The 22,583-nt window shown below is 47.8% G+C and overlaps 1 protein-coding gene across 4 annotated transcripts in view; it reads left to right on the top strand.

Moving 5' to 3' along the window:
• The first annotated feature begins 305 nt into the window (after window positions 1–305).
• DCUN1D2 (defective in cullin neddylation 1 domain containing 2) overlaps window positions 306–22,583 on the top strand; it is a 30,243-nt gene continuing 7,965 nt past the window's right edge. For 2 of the 4 annotated variants that reach the window (XM_077753940.1, XM_077753936.1), the window contains exons 1-4: window positions 5,102–5,512; window positions 6,518–6,895; window positions 10,186–10,354; window positions 18,141–18,271. In XM_077753940.1, the coding sequence (XP_077610066.1) occupies window positions 6,841–6,895; window positions 10,186–10,354; window positions 18,141–18,271 (355 nt within the window). In that variant the 5' untranslated portion in view covers window positions 5,102–5,512; window positions 6,518–6,840. Of the gene's footprint in view, window positions 389–904; window positions 1,140–5,101; window positions 5,513–6,517; window positions 6,896–10,185; window positions 10,355–18,140; window positions 18,272–22,583 lie in introns of those variants that run through there. The other 2 variants (XM_077753939.1, XM_077753937.1) reach the window with 2 other exon arrangements.

Below are 22,583 nucleotides of genomic sequence, written 5' to 3'. Positions count from 1 at the left end.
GGGGCGGGGACCGGGGAGGGCCAGGGGCGTGGGGGGGTCGCCGCTGGGCCTCGGGCCCCAGGGGCCCAGCGGGGAGGCACGCAGGTGGGAACCTGACGGGTCTGTGACGAGACGGAGGCACCGAGCGAGCAGGGGACTGAACAGTGCTTCAGCTGAAACGCGAGCAGCCAGGTGAACGAGGAGGGAAGGACGTTCGGGGCCAACTAGCAACTTGTCCAGCGATGAAGCGGGAAGGCAGTGCTTCCGGGCTCGAGCAGAGGCCGGTGTGGCTAGCGGGTGGGCTGGAGAGCCGGAAGGGGAGCACGGCCCAGCAGCCTGTACTGCAGGCTGAGGAGTGTAGTTTATCCAGCAGCTGATGCGAGCCGTAGAAGGTTTTGGAGAAGGCGAGGTGTGTGTGATGTGATCATGTTTGTGTCTTGACCAGAGGATGGGAGGACTTGGATCAGAGGGCTCAGGATTGCAGGGGCGACCAGTTAGAAGCTGTTGTAATAATCTAGGCAGGAAGAGGTGAGGACTTCCAGCAAACGTTTTCTGTCGGAAGGAGAAGGATGAGAGCAGGGAGAGGGAGGGCCTTCGCAGAACTGTTCAGAGAGGGTTGGGGCCCCTGAGCAGGTAGTGATATTATTGAAGGAAGAGCAGATTCCTGTGGGAAATCAATGCAGTAACAGTGAAAGGAGAGGAATCTCCTTGGTTGGTTGGAGAGACAGATGTGCATTCCAGGAGAGGGACTTCTGGAAATACACGCCTGTTTTGAAGTGTAGTGGAAACCAGGTAGTCGGTGGGTTTCATCGTTTATTCAGTAAACACAGAGGTTTGTCTGTGCAAGGAAGGTAGTGTACAAGGTGCTGGGGGTTTGATGGTGAGCAGACACGCGTGGGTTTGGTACCCACAGAGCTGGTGTCCTAGCCGGGAGAGAGGCACAAGCGTTTTATTACAGTTGGGATCAGCGCCGGGCGAGGCACAGGTTCTCGGGAAGCATGGGGTGGCGGGCGTGAGTGGTGCCGGATGCTGAGGCGGTGACGGCTTTGCCAGGGTTACAGGAACTAATGCCGTGCGGGCTGAATTCCCCAGGCTGAGCGACGTGGGAAGGGCAGCCAGACTGACTCTGGGCAGAAGATCAAGATAGGTGGTAGGCGAAGGTAAGTTCCAGCAATCGGCAGATGCGGCTGGCTCCACAAAGTGCAGAGTCGGCGGAAAGTGGCCCGTGGGAGACCGCTCAGGTTGTGCAGGGGCTTCGGGGGCACATGAAGAGAATGTTAGCTTTTGTCCTGGTGGTAGTGGGAGGCCGGTCAGAGGGTCTCAAACAGGAGGGAGATGCTTTGGGAGGAATGTGTAGGGCAAAGAGCAGAGGGCAGAGCTTTGGGGGGAAAGGAGCAGAGACAGAGACTGAGAAGGGCTGGTCTGAGAAACAAGGCAGAAAGTTGGCTCAGAAACCAAGAGGGAGCACGGTCAACAGTGCGGCCGGAAGTTTCTGGATGACCCTGGCAGGAGGCGCCTGCCACAGCGGGGAGGGAAGGGGCCGGGTGGGCAGGAGGCGAGCGCGAGTGTAACATGTGGAGGAGGCGTGCGCAGTTACTGCACAGGGTGGAGGTCCGAGAGTGTGTGAGGGGGCGCTTGATTTGAACCTCGCCCCCAGCCTGCTGAGGCCGAAGCGGAAGGCTGGAGCGCGTTTATGTAACGAGTTTGACCCATGCCGCCCCTTGGAAGTCACCCGAACTGAAGATTTGGTCGTGTTAAGTCTCTGCGGAAGGGCATTTCAAGGGTAGCTTTGTTTCATTTTGTACGTGGGCGATCTTGGTGCCCAGATCATGTAAGTGATTTTTTTCAAGGTCACAGTTAAAATGTTTTAGACTTTGGGGCACCTGGGAGGCTCAGTCGGTTAAGCATCCAACTTCATCTCAGATCACAATCTCACAGTTTGTGGGTTCAAGCCCCGCGTCAGGCTCTGTGCTAACAGCTCAGAGCCTGAAGCCTATTTCAGAATGTCTCTCTCTCTCTCTCTGTCTCTCTTTCTTTCTCAAAAATAAATNCTGGCAGTCAGCACAGAGCCCGACGTGGGGCTCGAACCCACGAACCGCGAGATCATGACCTAAGCGAAAGTCGGACGCTTAACCGACTAAGCCACCCAGGCGCCCCTAAAAATTTTTTAAAAAATAAAATAAAATGTTTTAGACTTTATTGTTTATAGAGACTTTATTTGACTTTATAGTGAATTGTCCATATTTTTATTTCAAGAATTTTATGTGTTTTGGAGTGCCTGGCTGGCTCAATTGGTTAAGCGTCTGACTCTTGATCTCGGCTCAGGTCATGATCTCACGGTTCGTGAGTTTGAGCTCCACACTGACCGCGCAGAGCCTGCTTGGGAATCTGTCTCCCGCTCTCTTTGCCCCTCCCCCACTTGCACACACATGCACATGCTCTCAAAATAAATACACTTAAAAAAAAAGAATTTTGTGTAATTTAACAAAGTAAGACAATTGAACTTGCACCTCCCTCACACAAACACTTAAAAGCAGAATTTAATTATAATTTTTTTGATGCAGTAAGCCTCAGTGAAGGCCATCAGAGCTTGAAGGAGAGACCCTGGTCCTGCCAATTTATAGGCCTTTATTAATTTTACGTGGATTTAGCCTGTCCTAGTGGATCCAGAATTTGCTACTTTCCCCTATAATTTTTCAGTTTATGAGGCTTTTTCTTTCTAGAAAGCTTTATGATAGTTCCTTTTTCTACCAGATTCTGACTTGGGTCTCTTAGTTCCTTTTGGACCTGAAGCGTGCATAGTCTTTGTAGTTCTTTGCTGCTTATTGTTTTAGTCACCACTGTTTCATGGAGAAACGTGTCGGGCGACATCAGATTGCACGTTTGTTGGCAGTCCTCTTCCTTTGCATTCCGGCCACAGACTTTCAGGCGAAGCTTAGACCTGTGGCTGCTGTTGCTCATTCAAAACCAACCCCTTAGTACCACTCTGAGGCTCAAAGTTGTAGGATCTGACCTTTAAGGCACTTGGAATCCATCAAGGAAGGATCTGTCTATCTGCCCGTCTCCCCTTTTGGTAATTCACATAGTAACAATTCAAGCCATTCCTGGCTTGGGTCCATACACTGCTGTAACTCTTTTTCTAGAGTTTTCCTGTACCTCTTTACACTGTTGATATAACTATTTTGTGACATTTAGGAGAAGCTTCAAGAAGTGATTATCAGGAAAAGTACCTCAAGATCAGACATCAAATCTTCCAGGCGTCTGACAACCTTTACTTGGTGCAGATCCATCAACCACATAATGCAGGACAACTAATTCAGTTACCTTACAGTACGTTACTCTGTTGAAAAATCTTGGAGGTTCTAAGAGCACTATGTTGAAATTTCGTTTTGATGTAAAATCCACATAAGATTAGCTATTTTAAAGCGTACAATCCCATGGCGTTGAGGAGGTTCAGTGTTGTGCTGTCACTGCCTCCGTCCAGTTCCAAAACATGTCATCACCCTCAAAGAAAACCCTGGGCCATTGAACAGTCTCTCCCCACTCCCCGCGCACCCCAGTCCCCGGGAGCCGCCTGTCTGCTCTGTGTCTCTGGATCTGCCCATCTGGATACTTCATACAAGTGGAATCACACAGCATACAACATACGGCCTCTCTCGTCTGACTTCTTTTACTTGGTGTAATGCTTCCGAGGTTCATCCACGTCGTAGCATGTATCGGTACTTTGTTCCTTTCTGTGGCTGGAGCTCACTGTATTTGTACACCAAATTTTATTTTACAACCATGACGGAATTATAAAATGCAGCACGGATGGCGATGTACACGATACAGATGTCACGAGCGTTGCTAGGGATGTGGCAGGTGGGGGACAGATGTCTGTCTCCAGTTTAGTTTCTGAGGGAGCCCTGGGCTTTGTCCACCCTCCCCTGGGAGCCCATCACCTTCAAAACAGGTGCTGCTTTACCTTTTGTCAGCTTACTGTCAAAGCATAGGCGGCCAGCCCTAATTTGGCTAAATTTTATCTTAACCGGAAAACATAACCTCAAGTTTTTTGTCTATTTATTTTTCTCAGTGGCTCGATTTCAGGAAATAGCATACAGAGTGTACATTTTGTATATTCCCTTAGAGTCTAGATCAGGATTGGAAACCACAGCCCACAGGCATATTGCCAGTGTGTAAATAAAGTTCTATTAGTGCACAGCGTGTCCATCATCCACACCCAGCAGAGCAGAGTAACTGCAGCAGAGACCAGTGGCCCCTGATGTAGCTCCCTGGGCCTTGTAACCTGAGTTTCACCTTCCCTTACCCTCTGAGGAACCAATAGATAGGCTCCAGTGGTGTGTGAAAACCCCGAAATTTTCTGCAAAACCACATGCTTTGCTGGAGAGACAACCTGTGATTTTCACCAGATTCCAGAATGGACCCCAGACCCCAAATCATCAGCAGTCATTGTTCTAAGTAGCCAAAAGGCCAACGCCCGTGTCACAGTAGACCAGCAGTTCTCAGGCTTACTCGTTCCGGTCCCCTGTGGGCTTTAAAAAATTGGGGCGTCTGTGCGGCTCAATCGGTTGAGCATCCACCTTCGGCTCAGGTCATGATCCCATAGTTCATGAGTTTGAGCCCCGCGTCGGGCTGTCCGCTGTCAGCAAGGAGCCTGCTTTGGATCCTCTGTCCGTACCCACCCCTCTCTGGCCCCTTCCCCCCTGGTGCTCTGTGTGTGTCTCTCTCTGTGTGTCTCAAAAATAAACATTAAAAAAAATTTCCTGGAGCCCCAGGGAGCTTTTGTTTATGTGAGTTGTAGCCACCAGTATTTGCTGTATTAGAAATCACGATGAAAAGTTTAAAAATATTTGTATATTTTAAAATAACAGGGGCGCCTGGGTGGCTCAGTCGGTTAAGCGTCCGACTTTCGCTTAGGTCGTGATCTCGCGGTTCGTGGGTTCGAACCCCGCGTCGGGCTCTGTGCTGACTGCCAGCTCGGAGCCTGGAGCCTGCTTCGGATTCTGTGTCTCCCTCTCTCTCTGACCCTCCCCTGCTCATGCTGTCTCTCTCTCTCTCTCCCCTAGAAATAAATAAAACATTAAAATAAATAAATAAAATAAAATAAAATAACAATAATCAGCCTATTGCATATTTATGCTACACTTGTGCAAAGATCGCAAGTCGTGTGGCCTCTGCTTCACCCCAGTGAGAGTAAGAGAAGCAGATAATGGCGTGGGGTTGTTGTGGGTAGTTTTGTCCTGGTGGAGCCGCTGTGCGGTCTGGGGACCCTGGGCTGCCCCGACTGGATCTGGGGGGCAGTGTGTTTGAACCAGGTCGCATCCTGCTGCTGAACTGCGCTCTGCTCTGCTGGCTTGAGCACGCAGCGAGGGAGGCCAGACAGCTCTGGCCACGCGCTGTTTGCCCTTGGCGTTGGGGGAGGAGTTGGTCTGGTGCAGAGGGAACACGCTGCAGTTACCCTTTCGTGAGCTGCCACAGGGCCACTCTTTGGGGTTTCAGTGCCAGGAGGAGCCGGGCCGCTGCTGGGCCACTGGTAGGTTTTTAAATCTTACGAAAACAGATTTCCTAACTAATCCTGTTGTCGTCTGTGGTTTGGCAGCCGGGAGGCCCAGAGCCGAATTTCAGCCTGCTTCCAGCTCTCGTGTCTGGTGTGCACGTCTGCATCTCCTCGCTGACTGTCCTTTTCTCCTCAGGTGCCCAGCTACATGCTGTATCCCACTTACGGGTTTCCATGAGGTTTAACTTCTTCTGTGTGTTTTTATAAACTGTCTCATCTTTTGCAGAAGATCGAGTATCAGCCCTTTTACATGAAACTCTTCCCCTTCTGTTACTTTGTAAAGCATTTGTGTAAAGCGTTAGCATCTAGTAGATTGTAATCTGTGTTGGTTTACAGAAAGCAGCGATTCACTTTCATTTCTGATGTCCTCTTCATCAGGTTACCTTAGATGAGTAGAAATTTAGCCATCGCCTGTCTGGAAGCGCTAGATGCTATTTGGTTTCCCTTCGTACTATATATAGTGCAGTTACTCACTGGGTTGTTATTTACTGCCTGCCCAGCCTCTGCCCTGTGTTCCCATTTTATTTCTGGCTCAGGTACACAGATATGCTTGTGATTCATGTCATTTCATTTAGTCATAATGGGCTTTTTGCTGCTGCCTTTAGAACTTTTGTAAGTTATGCCTAACGCTATTCTTAGTTACCTGTATATATTTCTATCAGTGTGTTTCTGCTGATTTTCAACTGGGAAAAACCTAAAACAATGATGTTTCCAAACTGTGCAGCCCTCATTAGAGCCTGAACTTATTGGGGCTAACGAGGACCCCACATGCGGGCCACTGTGATGCGGTCATGCCCGAGGTCAGATACCCAGCCTCATTTCGGCAGAGGGCCACAAGTGTGGAAAAGAGGCATTTTCCTGAGCCTCGGGAAAAATAAAGGGTTTATGCAAATTAAAGTGGTTAAAGATTAAAATGTATTTTGTGTAAAACACTGGTTTTCACAGTCGCTTGAAGGTTACACTTTGCATGTTTGTCACCAGATAGATGCGGCCGTCCCAGTTTTCGGGGGACAGTGACCTCTTCCTGACCGAAGAGGGGTGTGAGGCTGCGGTCCAGGGCCTGCAGAGAAGCTGCGCCAGGAGGAGCCCCGCGGCCCGGGGACGGTGCCGGCGGCCACCGTGGGAAACTGAAGCCGAGCTGCGGGCCAGCCGCCCGGCCTTCCTGCCGCCTTTGCGTCCCAGGCCGTACACTTAAGCCGTCTCTGAAGGCCAAGTCCCCCGCCTGTGGCATTTCGTCAGGCCGGCCGGGGCGGTGCCGTGTGCTGCAGAGCGCAGGACGAGCCCCCGCTGCCCCCGCAGGCCGCATGAGGAGCGCGGTGGACAGGAGGAAGCTGGAGCAGCTGTACGCCCGGTACAGAGGTAAGAGTGGCCGCAGGCCCGCCTCCGACCCTGCGGGCGCAGGACCCTTGCTGCCTGAGCTCCTGACGCCCCGCCGCGGGGGCCCCTGCGCCCCACGGGAACCCGGCCGGGTGGCCGACCGGCTCCAGGGGCAGCTCCTGGCAAAGAGGCTTTGTGTTACAGGTTGGGGACGGTGGTGTGTTAGGGACACCAGCACTTAGAGTGCCACCTCTGTGCAGGTTCGGTCACGCTGCAGAAGGCTGGTGACAAGTCTGTGCACGTCCCGACGGCCCAGCAGCCTTCCAGATTCCATATCGGGTGTCAGGTCCATGCTGTCGTCACAGAGGCAGCCGCTAGTCAGGAGTTGACGTACTTTTCCTTTCTAGCAGTTTCTAAGGTTAATCATGCATTTCCAGAACTTAAAAACACACACACACAAAACACTTATTTAAACAAGTATTAACCTAGGGGCGCCTGGGTGGCTCAGTTGGTTGGGCATCCAACTTCGGCTCAGCTCATGACCTCACAGTTCGTGGGTTCGAGCCCCGCGTCGGGCTCTGTGCTGACAGCTCAGAGCCTGGATCCTGCTTCGGATTCTGTGTCTCCCTCTCTCTCTGACCCTCCCCCGCTCACGCTATCTCTTTCTCTCAGAAATAAAAACATTTAAAAATTTTTTTAAAAAAAGATCTGGAAACATTAAAAACCGCATTCTTTTTCTTTTTTTTAAATCCTGGCGCAGAAACAGACTCTGGGGTTGAAAAATCAGATTTGTATTTGAAAAATGAACATTGGCTGTAAAAGTGAGGTCATCATTTTGAAAAAGCCGCTACGCGCCCGAAGTAACTGGCCGAACTGGCTGTGGGGCTCACCTCGTAGGCTTCTGTCCCGCCGCCTGTGAGCAGGCGCCGCCCTCTGAGGGTTATTCCGAGTCAAGACCTCACCCTCGTCGTTGACTCGCGCAGTTCTGGGCTTTTCGGGGAGACACATCTTTCGACCGCTGAGGGTCCCCGGGGAGCCGCGCTGTTCCGGGGCCGCTGACGGACAGGACAGACGGCGGCATTAGGACTCACGTGCCCACGTGGGCAGGTCCTTCCAGAGTGACTTTGAAAGAGTCCGCGGTACCACCCGTACTGTGAGAGGGCGGCGCAGCCCAGGCCCCCTGTGCTCTCGCCCTGGGGACCCCTGGGGACCCGTGGCACTGGGAGCGTGGGCCGGGAAGGGGGGATGGGTGAGAACAGGGAGCCGTCGGGACAGCTGCTCCCTCGTCCGTTTGGGAGAGCAGGGCAGGGAGGAAGCCTGGCCTCTGCTTGTTTGGTTCACAGCATACGTTTTATTTTATTTATTTTATTTTTTGTTTTATTTTCTTTTTTTAAATTTACCTTTCATTTCAATAACAACATGTCCATAAAAATCTAATATATAGTACTGAAGTGACCAAAGTTGAATTTTGTATCATGAAACACAAGTTTATCACACACACTTAATCTTCATTGGAGCAAAGAAGCCACAGATGTTCTCGTTGTACCTTCTAAACCAACAGAATTAACACATACGGTGTGATAGCATCTGAGTGTACAAACACTCTACTGGAAATTAGTAGAGCTGGTTTGGTGAGGTCTTACTGAGATTTTTCTAGTAGATTTTACTAGATTTTCTGATGAAGGAATGCTAAGTTCCTTAATTTCATTTCGACACCAGAAACGGGGACAGAGGGAGTCCTGAATTTCTAAGCTGTTAAATGTGGATGCATGAACTAAAGGATTTTGAAAACTAAATACTGTAGAGTAGCATTAAAATTATAGCAAATGAAATCACTTTAGAAAGAAAAACATCAGTTTCACTATTGCTTTGGTAGGAATGAGATAAAAATATCATATTAAAAAAAATTTTTTTTTTAGGGACGCCTGGTGGCTCAGTTGCTTGAGCAGCTGACTTCAGCTCAGGTCATGATCTTACAGATTGTTTGTTCGAGCCCCATGTGGGGCTCTGTGCTGACAGCTCAGAACCTGGAGCCTGCTTCCGATTCTGTGTCTCCCTCTCTCTCTCTCTGCCCCTTTCCTGCTGACTCTCTGCCTCTTTGTCTCAAAAACAAATAAATGTTAAAAAAAATTTTTTTAAATAAATAAATAAAATTAAACAAATTCGTTTTAGAGAGAGCATGAATGGGGGAGAGGGACAAAGGGAGAGAGAGAGGGAGAGAGAATCTTAAGCAGGACCCATGCTCAGTGCAGAGCCAGACGTGGGGCTCGATCCCACAACCCTGGGATTGTAGCAGGATTCTCACACAGAGTCATGACACTGAGGCTTTTCTTTCCAGGAAGCAGCTTTTTTCACACCAGCACTGCTCAGTTGGGTTCATACCCATGTAGCCTTTTATTCATTTTCTACTCCTTTGTTTCCCATATATGGGTAACGTATAGACATACAATCTGATTGGGTAGTCTCATGTTACAGGGTCATGAGGGATGTCACGTATGCACATGACCAGGTTGCCTTCCCTTATCTTGAGGGTTTATTCTCACCACATTCCTTAGGGAGGGGACCGACCACAGGATCATGACCTGAGCTGAAATCAGGAGTTAGATGCTCAAGTGACTGAGCCACCCCGGTTCCCCCAAAATTCGTAATAATATTGTAAGCGCTTTCCCAGTGCAGTATTTTTTTAATTAAAGATTCTTTATCTATTTGTTTTTGAGAGAGAGAGCATGAGCGGGTAAGGGTCAGAGAGAGAGGGGGAGAGAGGATTTGAAGCAGCGAGCCTGATGGACGTGGAACTTGAACTCACAAACCATGAGATCATGACCTTAGCCAAAGTCAGATGCTCAACCAACTGAGCCACCCAGGTGCCCCAAGACTTTTTTTTAAGTAATCTCTGCACCCAACATGGGGGTCAAACTCAGGACCCTGAGATCAAAGAGTCACAGGCTTCCCCTACTGAGCCAGCCACCCCACCGTGCAGTACTTTTTGTAGCAGTTTGCCTTTGGGCACACTAGAATTGCATCAACTTGAATTTTTATTTTCTTTATGGAAATTAATTTTTTTCTTAACTATGCCATTTTCTCAAAGAAGTTGCAGTTGTCTGTTTTTTTTCTTCTCTTAAACTCCAGCACCTCGATTTTTAAAATAGGGCTTTTTTCTGGATAAATTATCATTTGTTGCTATTTCATATACAGTAGAAAATTGTGGTCTATTGATGCTGTATTTGAAACATGCTTGTTAGAGCCATCTCGTAGAGCTATGATGCTAACCACCCATTTTCATGTTATTTTTCAAAATAGCAGAACGTTTTCTCTCTTGATTTTAACTGTAGACCCACAAGATGAAAATAAAATTGGAATTGATGGGATTCAACAGTTCTGTGATGACTTAAACCTGGATCCTGCCAGCATCAGCGTTTTGGTCATAGCGTGGAAATTCAGGGCAGCAACACAATGTGAATTTAGCAAAAAGGAATTTGTAGATGGCATGACAGAGCTTGGGTAAGTAAGATGGTCTCAGATTAAATTTTTGCAAAAAGGAAGCTGCTTTCAACATTATTTTTCAACAGCCTGTAAATATTAGTTTCAAATTCATTTACGTTCTGTGTATATCTTACACATTTCTTATTCTATTTATTTATTTTTAATTTATTTCTGAAAGAGAGAGACAGCACGAGCAGGGGAGGGTCAGAGAGAGAGGGAGACACAGAATCCAAAACAGGCTCCAGGCTCTGAGCTGTCAGCACAGAGCCCGACGTAGGGCTCGAACCCACAAACCATGAGATCATGACCTGAGCCACAGTCGGACGCTTAACCGACTGAGCCACCCAGGAGCCCCAATCTTACACATTTCTTGCACATCTGCTCTATTAAGCCTTTAGTTTCCTTTTAAACTGTAGTAAAGTTTTATTTAATATTTTTGTTCAGATTAATCCCTTTTGTAACTTTTTTTTTTTTTTTTTAATTTTTATCCTTCCAGTTTTGAATTATCAAAGTAACTATCAGGGTGTTTTTGTTTGTTTTCAGCCATTGAATTTATTTCTTAATATTGTACACTAATTGTATAATCTGTTGTGTTTATATTAAACATCAATAAATTATTATTTTGCTTTTTGCTTGTAACATTTCTCTGTTCTACCTGCGGGGTTGAGATAAAAGCTTCATTAATAACTTAAGATAGTTCTCACTTATCAGATAAGTCAGACAATTAAGTGAAAGCACATAACATAAATATCTTTTAATCATTAGGCTTATTGAGCTATTTCATGGGGTGGTATGAAGGCCAACTTGCTTGACTTGCTGATATTTTGACATTTTAGTGTTGACAACTTAAGCTGCCTTATTTTTAGTTCCTGAAGGAGCTTGACAGCCCAAGGTGAACATGTTCGTAAGGCGCGTACTTACCGCGTCCCTGAGGAGAAATAGAGCGTTTGTTCGTAAGGTGCATGCTTACAGCTATCCCCGGGGCCCCGGGAAGATGGAACATTCGTGTTTTCCACTAAGCTGAGGAATCTGTTACATTTATCAGCCTGGTCTGTCTAGCGATAAGCTCTACAAGATTTACCCTGTTGCTGGTGGTTGTGTAAAAGCCAACAGAAGACATCACTGGGACACTGGTGTGACAGCATGTCACTTCATGTTCTGTGCGCTCAGGAGGCCGGGTGAGCTGCAGGGAGTATAGGGTGGAGGACCGTTCTCTTGCATTGTACCGCACGCCATCCCGTCTGCTAAAACCTCCCTCGAATGGGATATTTTGGAAATAAGTGCTTCTTAATTGAAACGCTTGATCTTGGTATTTCTTAGGCATTATCTAGAAATGTGTAAAATTTTTAAATTCCTGTTTATTATCCTAATAAGTGTTATAACTTAAAGAACATATTTTAAAAATTTTGAGTGTGAATCTTCCCAAAATGAGTTAGATAAATTCGTGCCTCCTTACGTGGTGGATACAGGGTGTAACTTGAGATTATAAGTCAGAGCAGGCTGATGGTGCCACTCATCACCCTCCACAGGGCAGTTAACGAGGGAAGCGCTGGGTAAGTGCTCAGTGCTGTCTGCGAAGTGCAGTATCAGTGATGTGACAGTCAGCTGTACCGCAGAGGTGACCTTGGAGCTTTTAGGGATGGAAAAGGCGGTTTTAGTCTGAGCAGCACTAAGCTTTAAAAAGCACTTTGGTTTTTGTGTCTGCTCTATTACTATTTTCCACACTTTTTCCTGGCTATTAACTCTCAATGGTGGTTGGAATACTTGCCTCTAAGCATTAACCCTACAGCCTTTCATCGGGGGCTGGATGCTTTGTAAATGAACTTCGTGAACATTATGAAATGCCTTGACATCTTTGTAAAAACAAGAAATGGGCCATACTGTGGATCTGTTTATAGACTCTCTGTCATATTTTATGGGTCTGTTTATCTTTAACCCTGAAGCACATAGTGTTGATTATTGTAGCATTAGGTAAGTCTTGAGATGAAGTGGTAAAATCTCACTTTTTCATCCGTCTCAAGATTGTTGGCCCATTTTTATTATGTCCGTGTGGAAAGAAGAGTCTGTTCAATGACTGATGCTCAGCCAGAGACCACGCCACGCTGGTGCCCACATGAGGCCACAGGCCACATCTCGAGATGCATGGGGGCTTCCATTCCGGTACAGGAAACTTAGAACTGTAAAGTTCTAGACAAAACATGGGAGAAGTTCTTTATTAAGACCCAGATTAAGAGATATATTTTAGAGAAGATGTAAAAAGCACTACCCATAAAGGAGGGAAAAAAACCTGATAAATTGGACTTCATCCAATTTAAGAGCTCTGCTAAACAAAAGATAGTGTTAAGAAGGCAAAACAGTGGGAGAAATGCTTTCTTTGTGTATGTTACAGATAAAATGGTAGAGGACGTGATTTATGTGTAATTCCTAAATAATGGAGCAAGAATAAAGTAATAAAAATTCAATCCAAAAGAATGGAAAAAAAGAACACAAGGAAAATTACTTAATGCAGGACAAATAGCAAGCATGTGATAAAATGGAGGATTTAAAGCCAAATGTGTCAGCATTTACATAATTAATGTAAGTGAACTAAATATTGGATGGATTTTAGAACATCAGTGCAACCATTGTGTATTCTGTTTACAGTAGATATGATTAGAACATAAGGGCACAGAAAGCTTTGAGGGATAGAAGTTGATGTAATTTGCAAACATTAACCAAAAAAAAGTTGGTGTGGATATGTTAATGTTAAAATCAGCTTTAAGGCAAAAAATAATTCTAGAGATAACGAAGGACGTTTCATAATGAGAAAAGGGTTTATTTTACATGGAAGACAATAGATTATTTAAAGCAAAAATAAACAAAGAGAAATATATCAATCTATAATCACAGTGGGGAATTTTCACACACATCTTACCAGATGAAAAATCAGCAAGGAAATAGGACATTTGGACAACACAACAAGTGGCCTAATGGACATATTTAGAACATACCCTTTGATGTTGAAGAATACATATTCTTTTCATAAGACAAGTAGAATATTTATAAGTATTGACCATAAACTGAGACATAAAATAAGTTGCAACAGATTTCAAAGGATTGAAATGACAGAGTGTATTTTCAGACCATAACAAAAGTAAGGTAGAAATATAACAAAAAGATAATAGGTTGAAATATGTGTGGATATAACTTGTGGGGTTAGAGAGACGCTACAATGGAAATTAGAAAATATTTTGAATGATGAGTAAAACACTACATATGAAAACTTGCAGGATTCAGCTTCTTAAATGCATATTTTAGAAAGAAGGAAGAGTTAAAAATCAGTAAGCAAAGTATACATCTCAAAAAGTAAAAAAAAGGAAACTAAACTCAAAGAATGTAGAGAGAAGGAATCATTATTTTAAACAGGTAGTAATTTCAGGAAATCAAAAAGTTGTCAATAGAAAGGATCCAGAAAGCCAGACCTTGCTGTTTGAAAAGACTTATAAAAGCAGTAACAAATAACCAATATGGCACGAAAAGAGAGGCATCACTATAGACCCTATAGATGTTAAAGAGTGTATTGTGAACAACTTTATCCTGGCAAATATGAAAGAAAACCTGGATGCAAAAGAAAAAATTCTCTTAAAAATATGACTTACTGAAACGGACACATAAATAGTTCCATAACTCTTAAAGAACTTGAACTCATAATTTTAAATATTTTCAAAAGGAAAACTCTTCGCCAGGATTGGTGCACCAGCACATCCTACAAAACATTTAATAAAGAGAATAGCACCAACTTTACACAACCTCTTTAGAGAATCATACAGGAAGAAACACTTTCCAATTTGTTTTGAGGCCAGCACAACCTGGACAACCTTGCCAAATCAAGCACAAAAGGATATTTTGAGAATGAAAAATTATTGTCCATTCTCAGTCATAGGAATCCAAAGATGCATAACATGCAAAAATCTTTGATTATTAGCCAACTAAATTCAGCCCCCAAAACAAATCAACGGAAAAAAAAAAAAAAAACAGAATAATTTATCATGACAGAGTTTGTCATAGTCCAGGATTGTGAGGTTTAACATTACAAAGTCAGTCAATGTAATTTATCACAGTAACAACAGAAAAGGGGGGATTATCTCAATGCTTAAAATTGCTTTGATAAGGGGCACCTAGGTGGCTCAGTTCATTAAACGTCCAGGTCTTGATTTCTGCTCAGGTCATGATTTTGCAGTTGGGAGATTGAGCCCCACATCAGGCTCCACTCTGAGCACGGAACCTGCTTGGAATTCTCGCTCTCGCTGTCTCGCTCTCTCGCTCTCTTGATCTCTCTTGCTCTCTCTCTTCCCCCTTCCTATTTGTGCATGCACTCTCTCAAAATAAATGAATAAACATTTTTGAAAATCATTAAAAAATAGGTTTGATAAAGTCCAATTTCATTCAAGGGCGCCTGGGTGGCTCAGTCAGTTAAATGTCTGACTCTCGATTTAGGCTCAGGTCATGATCTTGCAGTTTGTGAGTTCTAGCCCTGTGTCAGGCTCTGTGCTGACAATGTGGAGCCTGCCTGGGATTCTCTGTCTCCCTCTCTCTCTGCCCCTCCCCTGCTTGCACTTTTTCTTTCTCTCTCAAAATAAATAAGCATTTAAAAAAAGTTCAATTCCAGGGGCCCTTGGATGGCTCAGTCAGTTAAGCATCCAACTTTGGCTCAGGTCCAGATCTCACAGTTTGTAAGTTTAAGCCCCATGTCGGGCTCTGTGCTGACAGGTCAGAGCCTGGAGCCTGCTTTGGGTTCTGTGTCTATCTCTCTAAAAAATAAACATTAAAACAAACTCAATTCTATTCATAGTTTTTTGAAAAAGAACTTACAGCAAACCAAGAACAGAAGAGACAGTATTTAATCTGACTCCCCTTTCTGCCAAATCCTAGAGGAAATACTAGACTGGAACATGAATGCCTACTTTTATTAAGCATTGAACAGGTGGTGGTGGCTAGTCTGATCCACAGGTGAAATACTAGAATCAATACTTGAGTTTAGCCAGACTGCAGGACCCAAGATCAGCAAACAAAAATCAATCTTATTTTAGAATACTGATGCAACAAAGCAACAAAACAAATTTTAAAAATATGTCATTTTCAATAGTATCAATAACAATAAACACCTAGAATAAAACTATTTAAAGATGTGTGTTACCTCCACAGAGAAAAGAAGGAGAGGCAAGAAGCCTGAGTCAATAGGGACATAAACCTCATTCATAGTTTGGAACAGTCAGTATTTTATCCCTAAATTTATCTACACATTTAATGTTATCTCAGTCAAAACCCCAGTCAGTAGTTTTATATGTGTGTAATTTGACAAATGCATTTAAAATTATATGAAAATGCACAGTCAAGAACAGCCAAAAGTTCTTAAAAAGCAAGAGGGGAAGATTTGCTCTCTCAAATAATTAGGACTTTCCAAGCTACAGCAATTCAGACTATGTGGCACTCTTACTGAGATAAGTAGACCAGTGGGACAGTGGGGAGCCAAGAAGCAAATCCACATGTACAGGTACATTTCATTTATGGCAAAGGCAGCACTTCAGAGAAGTGAAGAAAGGACGTCTTTTCATTAAATGGCTCTGGGAGTATTGGCTGGTCACCTGGAGAAGAACTTACCTTGACCCCTACCTCACAACGTACATAAAAAAAATCTATCAGTTCCAAGTGCATTGTAGATGTCACTGTGAAAGGCTAACGGCAAAAGCCAGAAGCCTCTAGAAAAATCATGTAGGAGAATATCTTTATGACCATGCAGTGATGGAATTTGAACACATTAAAAAAAAAAAATCTGGGGCACCTGGATGGCTCAGTCAGTTAAGCCTCGACTTTGGCTCAGGTCGTGATCTCACCGTTCATGGGTTCGAGCCTTGCATCGGACTCTGTGCTGACATCTTGGAGCCTAGCGCCTGCTTCAGATTCTGTGTGTGTGTGTGTGTCTCTCTCTCTCTGCCCTTCCCCTGCTTGTGCAGTGTCTCTCTAAAAATAACTAAACATTAAATTAAAAAAAAAAACACTGAGGAAGACTGGCAGTGTATTATACTAAAAATAATAACTTTTGATCATCAAGAAATACCACCAACAAAACGAAAATGCCGTCCACATTGGGGTGAGAGTACTTTAAAAAATGCTTAGCTGACCAAGGTTTATGTCCTTCACATATAAAAGAAAGCCTGCAAAACATTAAGAAACATTACCTAACTGAAAACGGACAGGAGAATCGAAGAGGTGCTTCACAAAAGAAGATTTCCAAATAGCCAGTAAAATACAAGGTGTCCAATCTGGTTCATTGAGGAAGCACAGGTTAAAATGACAATGAACTTCACCTGTGGAATGGCTACACTAAGACACAGTTGCGCATATCAGGGAACACGGGAGCAACGGGAGCTGGCGCACACTGCCCTCGGGGGTGGGAGGTGGGGTGGTCTCCTTGGAAACAGTTTGGCATCACAGCGCTGGAGATTCACGGGCCCTGGGACCCAGCGGGCCCACTCCGACTTGTGCCTCACCGAACACATTGACGCGTGTGCCCGATACATGCATAGAAATGCTCTCAACCACCTTCGTTACCGGAAAACTAGACACAGCCAGGGTATTTATCGCTGGTAGAACGTATAAATATGCAGTATGAATATAGTAGAATGCTACACGGAAATGAAAATGACTCCGTGAGCTACACGTTGGCACGAGTGAACCTGACAGACACACCGTGAGTTCCCATTTATAAAGTTCAAAGATGGGGCAAATGGGCGTCAGGGAGTGCTTGCGTGGAGCGACACGGGCACAGAGGGGCACGGACTGGCCCCGTAGAGGAGAGGCCTGAGGTGGGGAGCGCGCCAGCCTTGGCGTGGGTCCCTGGAGCTGTACGCCTCGCCTTGGAGTCCCCACACTTGTGGCCGCTGAGACGGGGCTTCCCGGGCTTTCGCCCGCGCTCTGCTCGACGCGCACGTTGGTGAAGCAATGGCTCTCGTGCTTGCCGGGTAGTCAAAATAAAAAAGACAAATTTTGTGTTTTGCCATTCCAGATGTCTGCCTTAAAGGTTTTTAGATATTCTTAAAGGATGTTGACTTTTCGGGGGAAAATCCAATTTTATTATTTTATTTTCAATAAATGTATGTTTTAAATCCCAGTATAACTCATGTAGCACTGTATTAGGGTCAGGGGTACCTTAGCGATTCTGTGCGTTCCGCCGTGCTCACCACAGTGGGTGCGCCCCATCACTTCGCCTGTTTGCCCGTCCCCGCGCCCGGGAAGCCCCACTTTCAAACAGCGGAGTTGTGTTTCGTCCCACGTGGGCGAGCCGGGGCCCCTGTAAGGACGCGGCCCCCGGGTCAGGAGCTGTGGCTGCAGCTCTTTCTTCCTCTCGCAGGACAGTGCAGGGCGGCAGTGGTGCGGGAGGCAGGGGGGCCCTGGCCCCCGGGGCCGCTCAGGAGGTGGGGTCTTGCCGACTTCTCCCTGCATCTTCCCAGGGCCTCAGCCTGTGTGTGGGTGAAGCTGCTCATTAGACTGAGTCCGAGATCCTCAGAGCCAGGCAAGCAGTTTTGGGTTTTGTTTCTCCCTTTTAATGCCTGCTTAGTTAGATAGAACTCGTGTGTCATGGGACCCGGCCACGGAAAGTCCACGAGTCCGTGGTTTTGGCGTCTTCACGGCGCCGTGCGGCCACCGCCATGGTCCGTTCCGGAGCACCGGAGTCCTTTTAGCTGCGGAAGGGGGCCCGCAGGCCATGGGGGGCGGCCAGGCCGGGGAGGCACCGTCCCACCACAACAGCCCTGTCTCTCGGCAGGTGTGACAGCACGGAGAAGCTGAGGGCCCTTGTGCCGAGGCTGGAGCAGGAACTCAAGGACACGGCGAAGTTTAAGGATTTTTATCAGTTTACCTTCACCTTTGCTAAGAACCCCGGGCAGAAAGGTTTAGGTGAGTATAAAACCCAGATTGATAAGAAGCCACATCTTCATGAGACTAACAGTGAGCAGGACCCACCGGGTGTCATTCCTGCCGCTACAGCGTCCCCGTGTCTGTCCACTGGGCGCGCCACGCGCACATGGGCCAGCTAGTACCACCGCGCACTTGCACCCTCAGCCCCTAGTCACTCTCCCCTTTTGCCTTAGATATTTAAACTTCAGAATGTAAACTACTTTGCAAATGCTCCATGCTCTGTCATATTGAAAGCTGGTGACTAATGGGTTAGAGAAGTCAGCAATTGATACCAGTAGTCAGGATGTTTGTTATCAGCCAGGTGTGTTATCAGCAGATGGTATTGTGGGGACCGGCCAGGGGACACTAATCCTGTCCTGGTCTGGAGATTTAAAATTAACTTACTAGAAAACAATTCTGATGTGCCTTGGGTTACATTTTAGTATTTCTTTTAGAGTTGTATAATTTTGCTATAATATAAATCTGTTTGGAAAATTTGGAAAATCCTTAAATTTTCAGTGTGAGTTTTGGCTGAGGGTTTTATCATACTTATTTTCATTTCTTTTTCGACCTAAGTGCTATAGAATTTATTTCTGTTTAACGTTACAGACATGTTTAGTTCAGTAAGCTGTCTTACAAGTCTGGAGGGGGACTTAGTGGTCTTTAGGGATTAAACAAGTGTATGTTTTGAAGAAAAGTTCTTACACATAAAAGCAGTATTAGAAAATAACCAATTTTAGGTAGGAAACCAAAAGGGACTTGAAAGTCCACAGATAGAAAAATCCACTGCAAACAATTGATCTCAGGGCCTGATTTCACTCGCATGTGTCTATAGGTGCGTGTGACCNTCTCCTGTCCCGGGGTGGGGGGTGGGGGCCGTCTTTCATAAGCACTGTTCTTGTTCCCACGGCAGAGACGGAGTTCTCCTTTTTCCTTGTTTCTCTCCAGCGCTGTTCGTTTTTACCGTTGCGCTGCGATGAGTCTCTCGTCAGAGTCCCTCTCTCCAGGCTAGTCAGCTTTGTGAACAGGTTCTCGCCCCGCGTGCCACCTCTCAGATTACGCACCTGCCGCCCGGGGAGCTGAGAAAGGGCCTCTGCCTGAGTCCCGCTCAGGAGCTTGAACAGCCCTGCCTGAACTTGGGGAGGTGGCAGTGCGGGAGCCGCCGGGAAGCTTAGGGATGTATTTTCTCCTGTCGCAGGAAGCGGGTGAGCAGACAGGCCTGCCGTCGTCGTGCAAAGGTGCAGCGGCATGGAGGCTTTGCACGGTCCCCGCCTTGTCGCGGGTCGGAGAGCCGAGGCCACGGGAAAAAAGATGGCCTGATGTGTTTGTCAGGGAAACGGCCACCTACGCAGGAGTTGGTTAGGGACCGCGGAGCACAGGCGGTGGAAGAGCGAGTGGACGCCGGGCCTGCTGGGTTGTGTCTGTCCTCACCCGCTGTGCACGGTCAGCCAACTGGGGGAGGAGGGTCGAGGTGGCCTCCACGCCAGCCCTGAGCCTCCCTGGGCATTGTGGGCATTGTGGGCACGTCAGGCCATGATTCCCGCCTGGGGACGAGCTTGCCGGGTGTCCCCACAGGGCTGAGGAACTGGCAGCGGGGCCCTGGCTGCATTACAATTTTAGGTGATTCTGGTGGTGTCGGTGCAGAGTGGAGAGCCGCGGAAAATCAGAGCGCTTACGGCGTCGCCGAGCGGTGAGGGGTAGNGTCCAGATGCAAGCCTGGCCTCCTCGCCCACTGTCGATCTTGCCGTAGGCAGCTGCTCTTATCTTTATCTCATGGCCAGAAAGGGTGGAAACTAGCGTTTCGTGAGCACCTGCGATGTGGCACACAGGTGTCTTCGTCTGCCCACACGTGGCCTTGCCTACATCTTATAAACGGAAACAAGCTGAGGCATGGTGTCAGAGGCGTGCAGACAGCCCATGACCGAAGGTTTGGAGCCCCTCCTCTCCTGTGCCGTGTGTTCACACCTCCTGGCATTCACACCTCCCAGTGGGCTGCCTGACTGGGCGGAGAGCCCCTGGGTGGGGGGTGGGGCCCTCACTCCCGTGGACCCGCACAGGGCAAGGTCGGCCTAGCTGCAGAGGATCAAGTCCGTCTGGGTTCTGCTGTCCCCTCCTGGTTGCCCTCCTTGCCTCGGCCCTGGCCTGTTCTGTGGCCCTGGCCTGTTACGTGGCCCTGGCCTGTTCCGTGGCCTGTTCCGTGGCCCTGGCCTGTTCTGTGGCCCTGCCCTGTTCCGTGGCCCTGCCCTGTTCCGTGGCCTGTTCTGTGGCCCTGCCCTGTTCCATGGCCCTGCCCTGTTCCGTGGCCCTGGCCACCTGACCACACTTTCAACCTCGGCTCTGTTTCCATCTGATCTACTGCAGCCCACAGACACTTTTGCTTCAGGAATCTACATATATCGGGAGGAATTCCACCGTAGCTGCCATTTCCCCTGGGGGGGGGAGGTGTTGCGGGGAGGGGTGCAGAAGGGCTGCTGCCGAGGTGTGCGGTGGCCCTCAGAGGGACAAGCCTGTGGGAGGGCAGGGGGTGCCAGCCTCTCGTTTGTTTCACAGTATAAGTGGTGTTTTTATTTTAATTCGGTTAAGACCCCCGAGAAAAATGTATAACACGGTATTAGCCCTGTGACACCCTGTACGGTGGCGGGTCAGAGGTACCAGGGCCCACCGAGGACCTGGACCGCACCTGGTGACGTGTGCCTCGGGGTCCCGGTCTTCAGGGAGACCGTCGCTGGTGAGGGCTGAGCCTCTGGCTGTGCTCGGTTTGGGACACTAGCCGAGGTCCCTGCGCTCACTGCCGCCTCCATCAACCTGAGGGCGGTGTGAGGCGTCGCTCCAGCCCCGTCCTTCCTTTCCATGTGTTACGAGGTGCTGCCTCGCTACCCAGGAGGCAGTTCGGCTCCGGCAGGACGAACGCTTCTGTGCCTCTATCGGTGTCCGGATAACACGCCGTCTCCCCACCGTCCTTAGGAAAGGATCCATTCGCGTTTCTTTCTTTCGTGTCATTGTGAACCCCTGGACCGAATCACATGTGAAGGCTCCAGTGGACTGCAATTCTGAGCCTTTTGAAGTTTGGGGATAATGATCCCACCTGTGGCCAGGGGGGCCTCTTCCGGTCAGCGTCCATGTCCCTTTGACGTGAGCCAGGGGTGCTTGGCTATTGCCTCCCCGATGCCAGGACACGCTGCACGTGACCTACCCCAGTCCCAGGGCCGCACACTCGTCCGGGAGCCCTAGTTTCTTGTCCTGCAGAAAGCCATTTCAGGACCATGACCAGTCAGTAGCAGTGCTCATTCATACTGACGTGGCCACTGTTTCTAGATTGTTCAGGAACACAGCTTAGTGCTTCTCAAATTTCAGACTGCACGATCTTCACTTCTTCTGTAAGACAACCTGATTTCCTTTCTTGTGGCAGCAGTATAAGTCCTGAGAATCTCTGGAAGGTTCGGTACTCTGCCAGAACAGTAGCCTGCGTGTGTGCCGAGCACTGATACTGGGTGCCGCTGGACGGGGAGCAGGGTGGCCTCCCTCCCCATGGGCCCGCAGGGAACCCCCACCCTGTCTGCTGGAGCCGGTCTCCTGGGCACAAGGTCCTAACTGTGCCCTCCCGCTTTTCTTCCGGCCTCGACCATTGTTGAATCAGCGTCTGAGGATCGTCCTGCCCGGGACGCCCTCAGGAGCCCTTTCCTCTCTCCCTGCAGCCCAGTGATGGTCACTGGCGATGCCTGGGACCTTGGGGAGAAGAGCTCATCCGCATCTGGGACAGGGTCTGTGGCCTCTGGCCCACCCTGTGGTCCCCCTTCCTCCGCCAGAGGGGACTTGGGTCCCAGGTGACTCTCCTCTTTATCTAAGAGCTGCCTTCCCCTTCTGCCTCTGGCACAGAGTTGGCTTTGGCCTCCGGTCCTTGCAAAGCACGGTCTGTGGGCCAGCAAATTGGCCTCAGACGTCACATCACCTGGGAGCTTGTCAGGCCCTCAGATTCCCAGGCTGTTCCCAGACCCACTTCATAGCACAGTTCCTCAAAACTTAGTGGCTTCAGGCAACAGCCATCTTGTATACTTCATGACCCTTTGTGTCCCAGATTTAGGCAGCTTGCCACTCTTCTGTTCCAACTCACCTCAGGTTCCAGGCTTCGCAGGGNACCTCCCGCCCGCTTCTTTCCTCTGAAGTCCACACCCAAGTACACTTGCAATTCCCAGCTGTTTCCAGAACGTGGTCATTTAGGGTCTGAGTCCCTGATTAAAGTTTAAAAAGGTCTTTCTTTCTCCATGAATATTTCAAAAAGTCTCACATTTTGGAGCCTGTTTGCAGTAGGAAG

The sequence above is a fragment of the Crocuta crocuta genome, unplaced genomic scaffold (genome assembly GCF_008692635.1).
Source record: "Crocuta crocuta isolate KB4526 unplaced genomic scaffold, BGI_CrCroc_1.0 scaffold31, whole genome shotgun sequence".
NCBI classification, from domain to species: domain Eukaryota; kingdom Metazoa; phylum Chordata; class Mammalia; order Carnivora; family Hyaenidae; genus Crocuta; species Crocuta crocuta.
The sequence above is the reverse complement of the archived record's forward strand: the minus strand, read 5'-3'. Positions and strand labels throughout refer to the sequence as shown.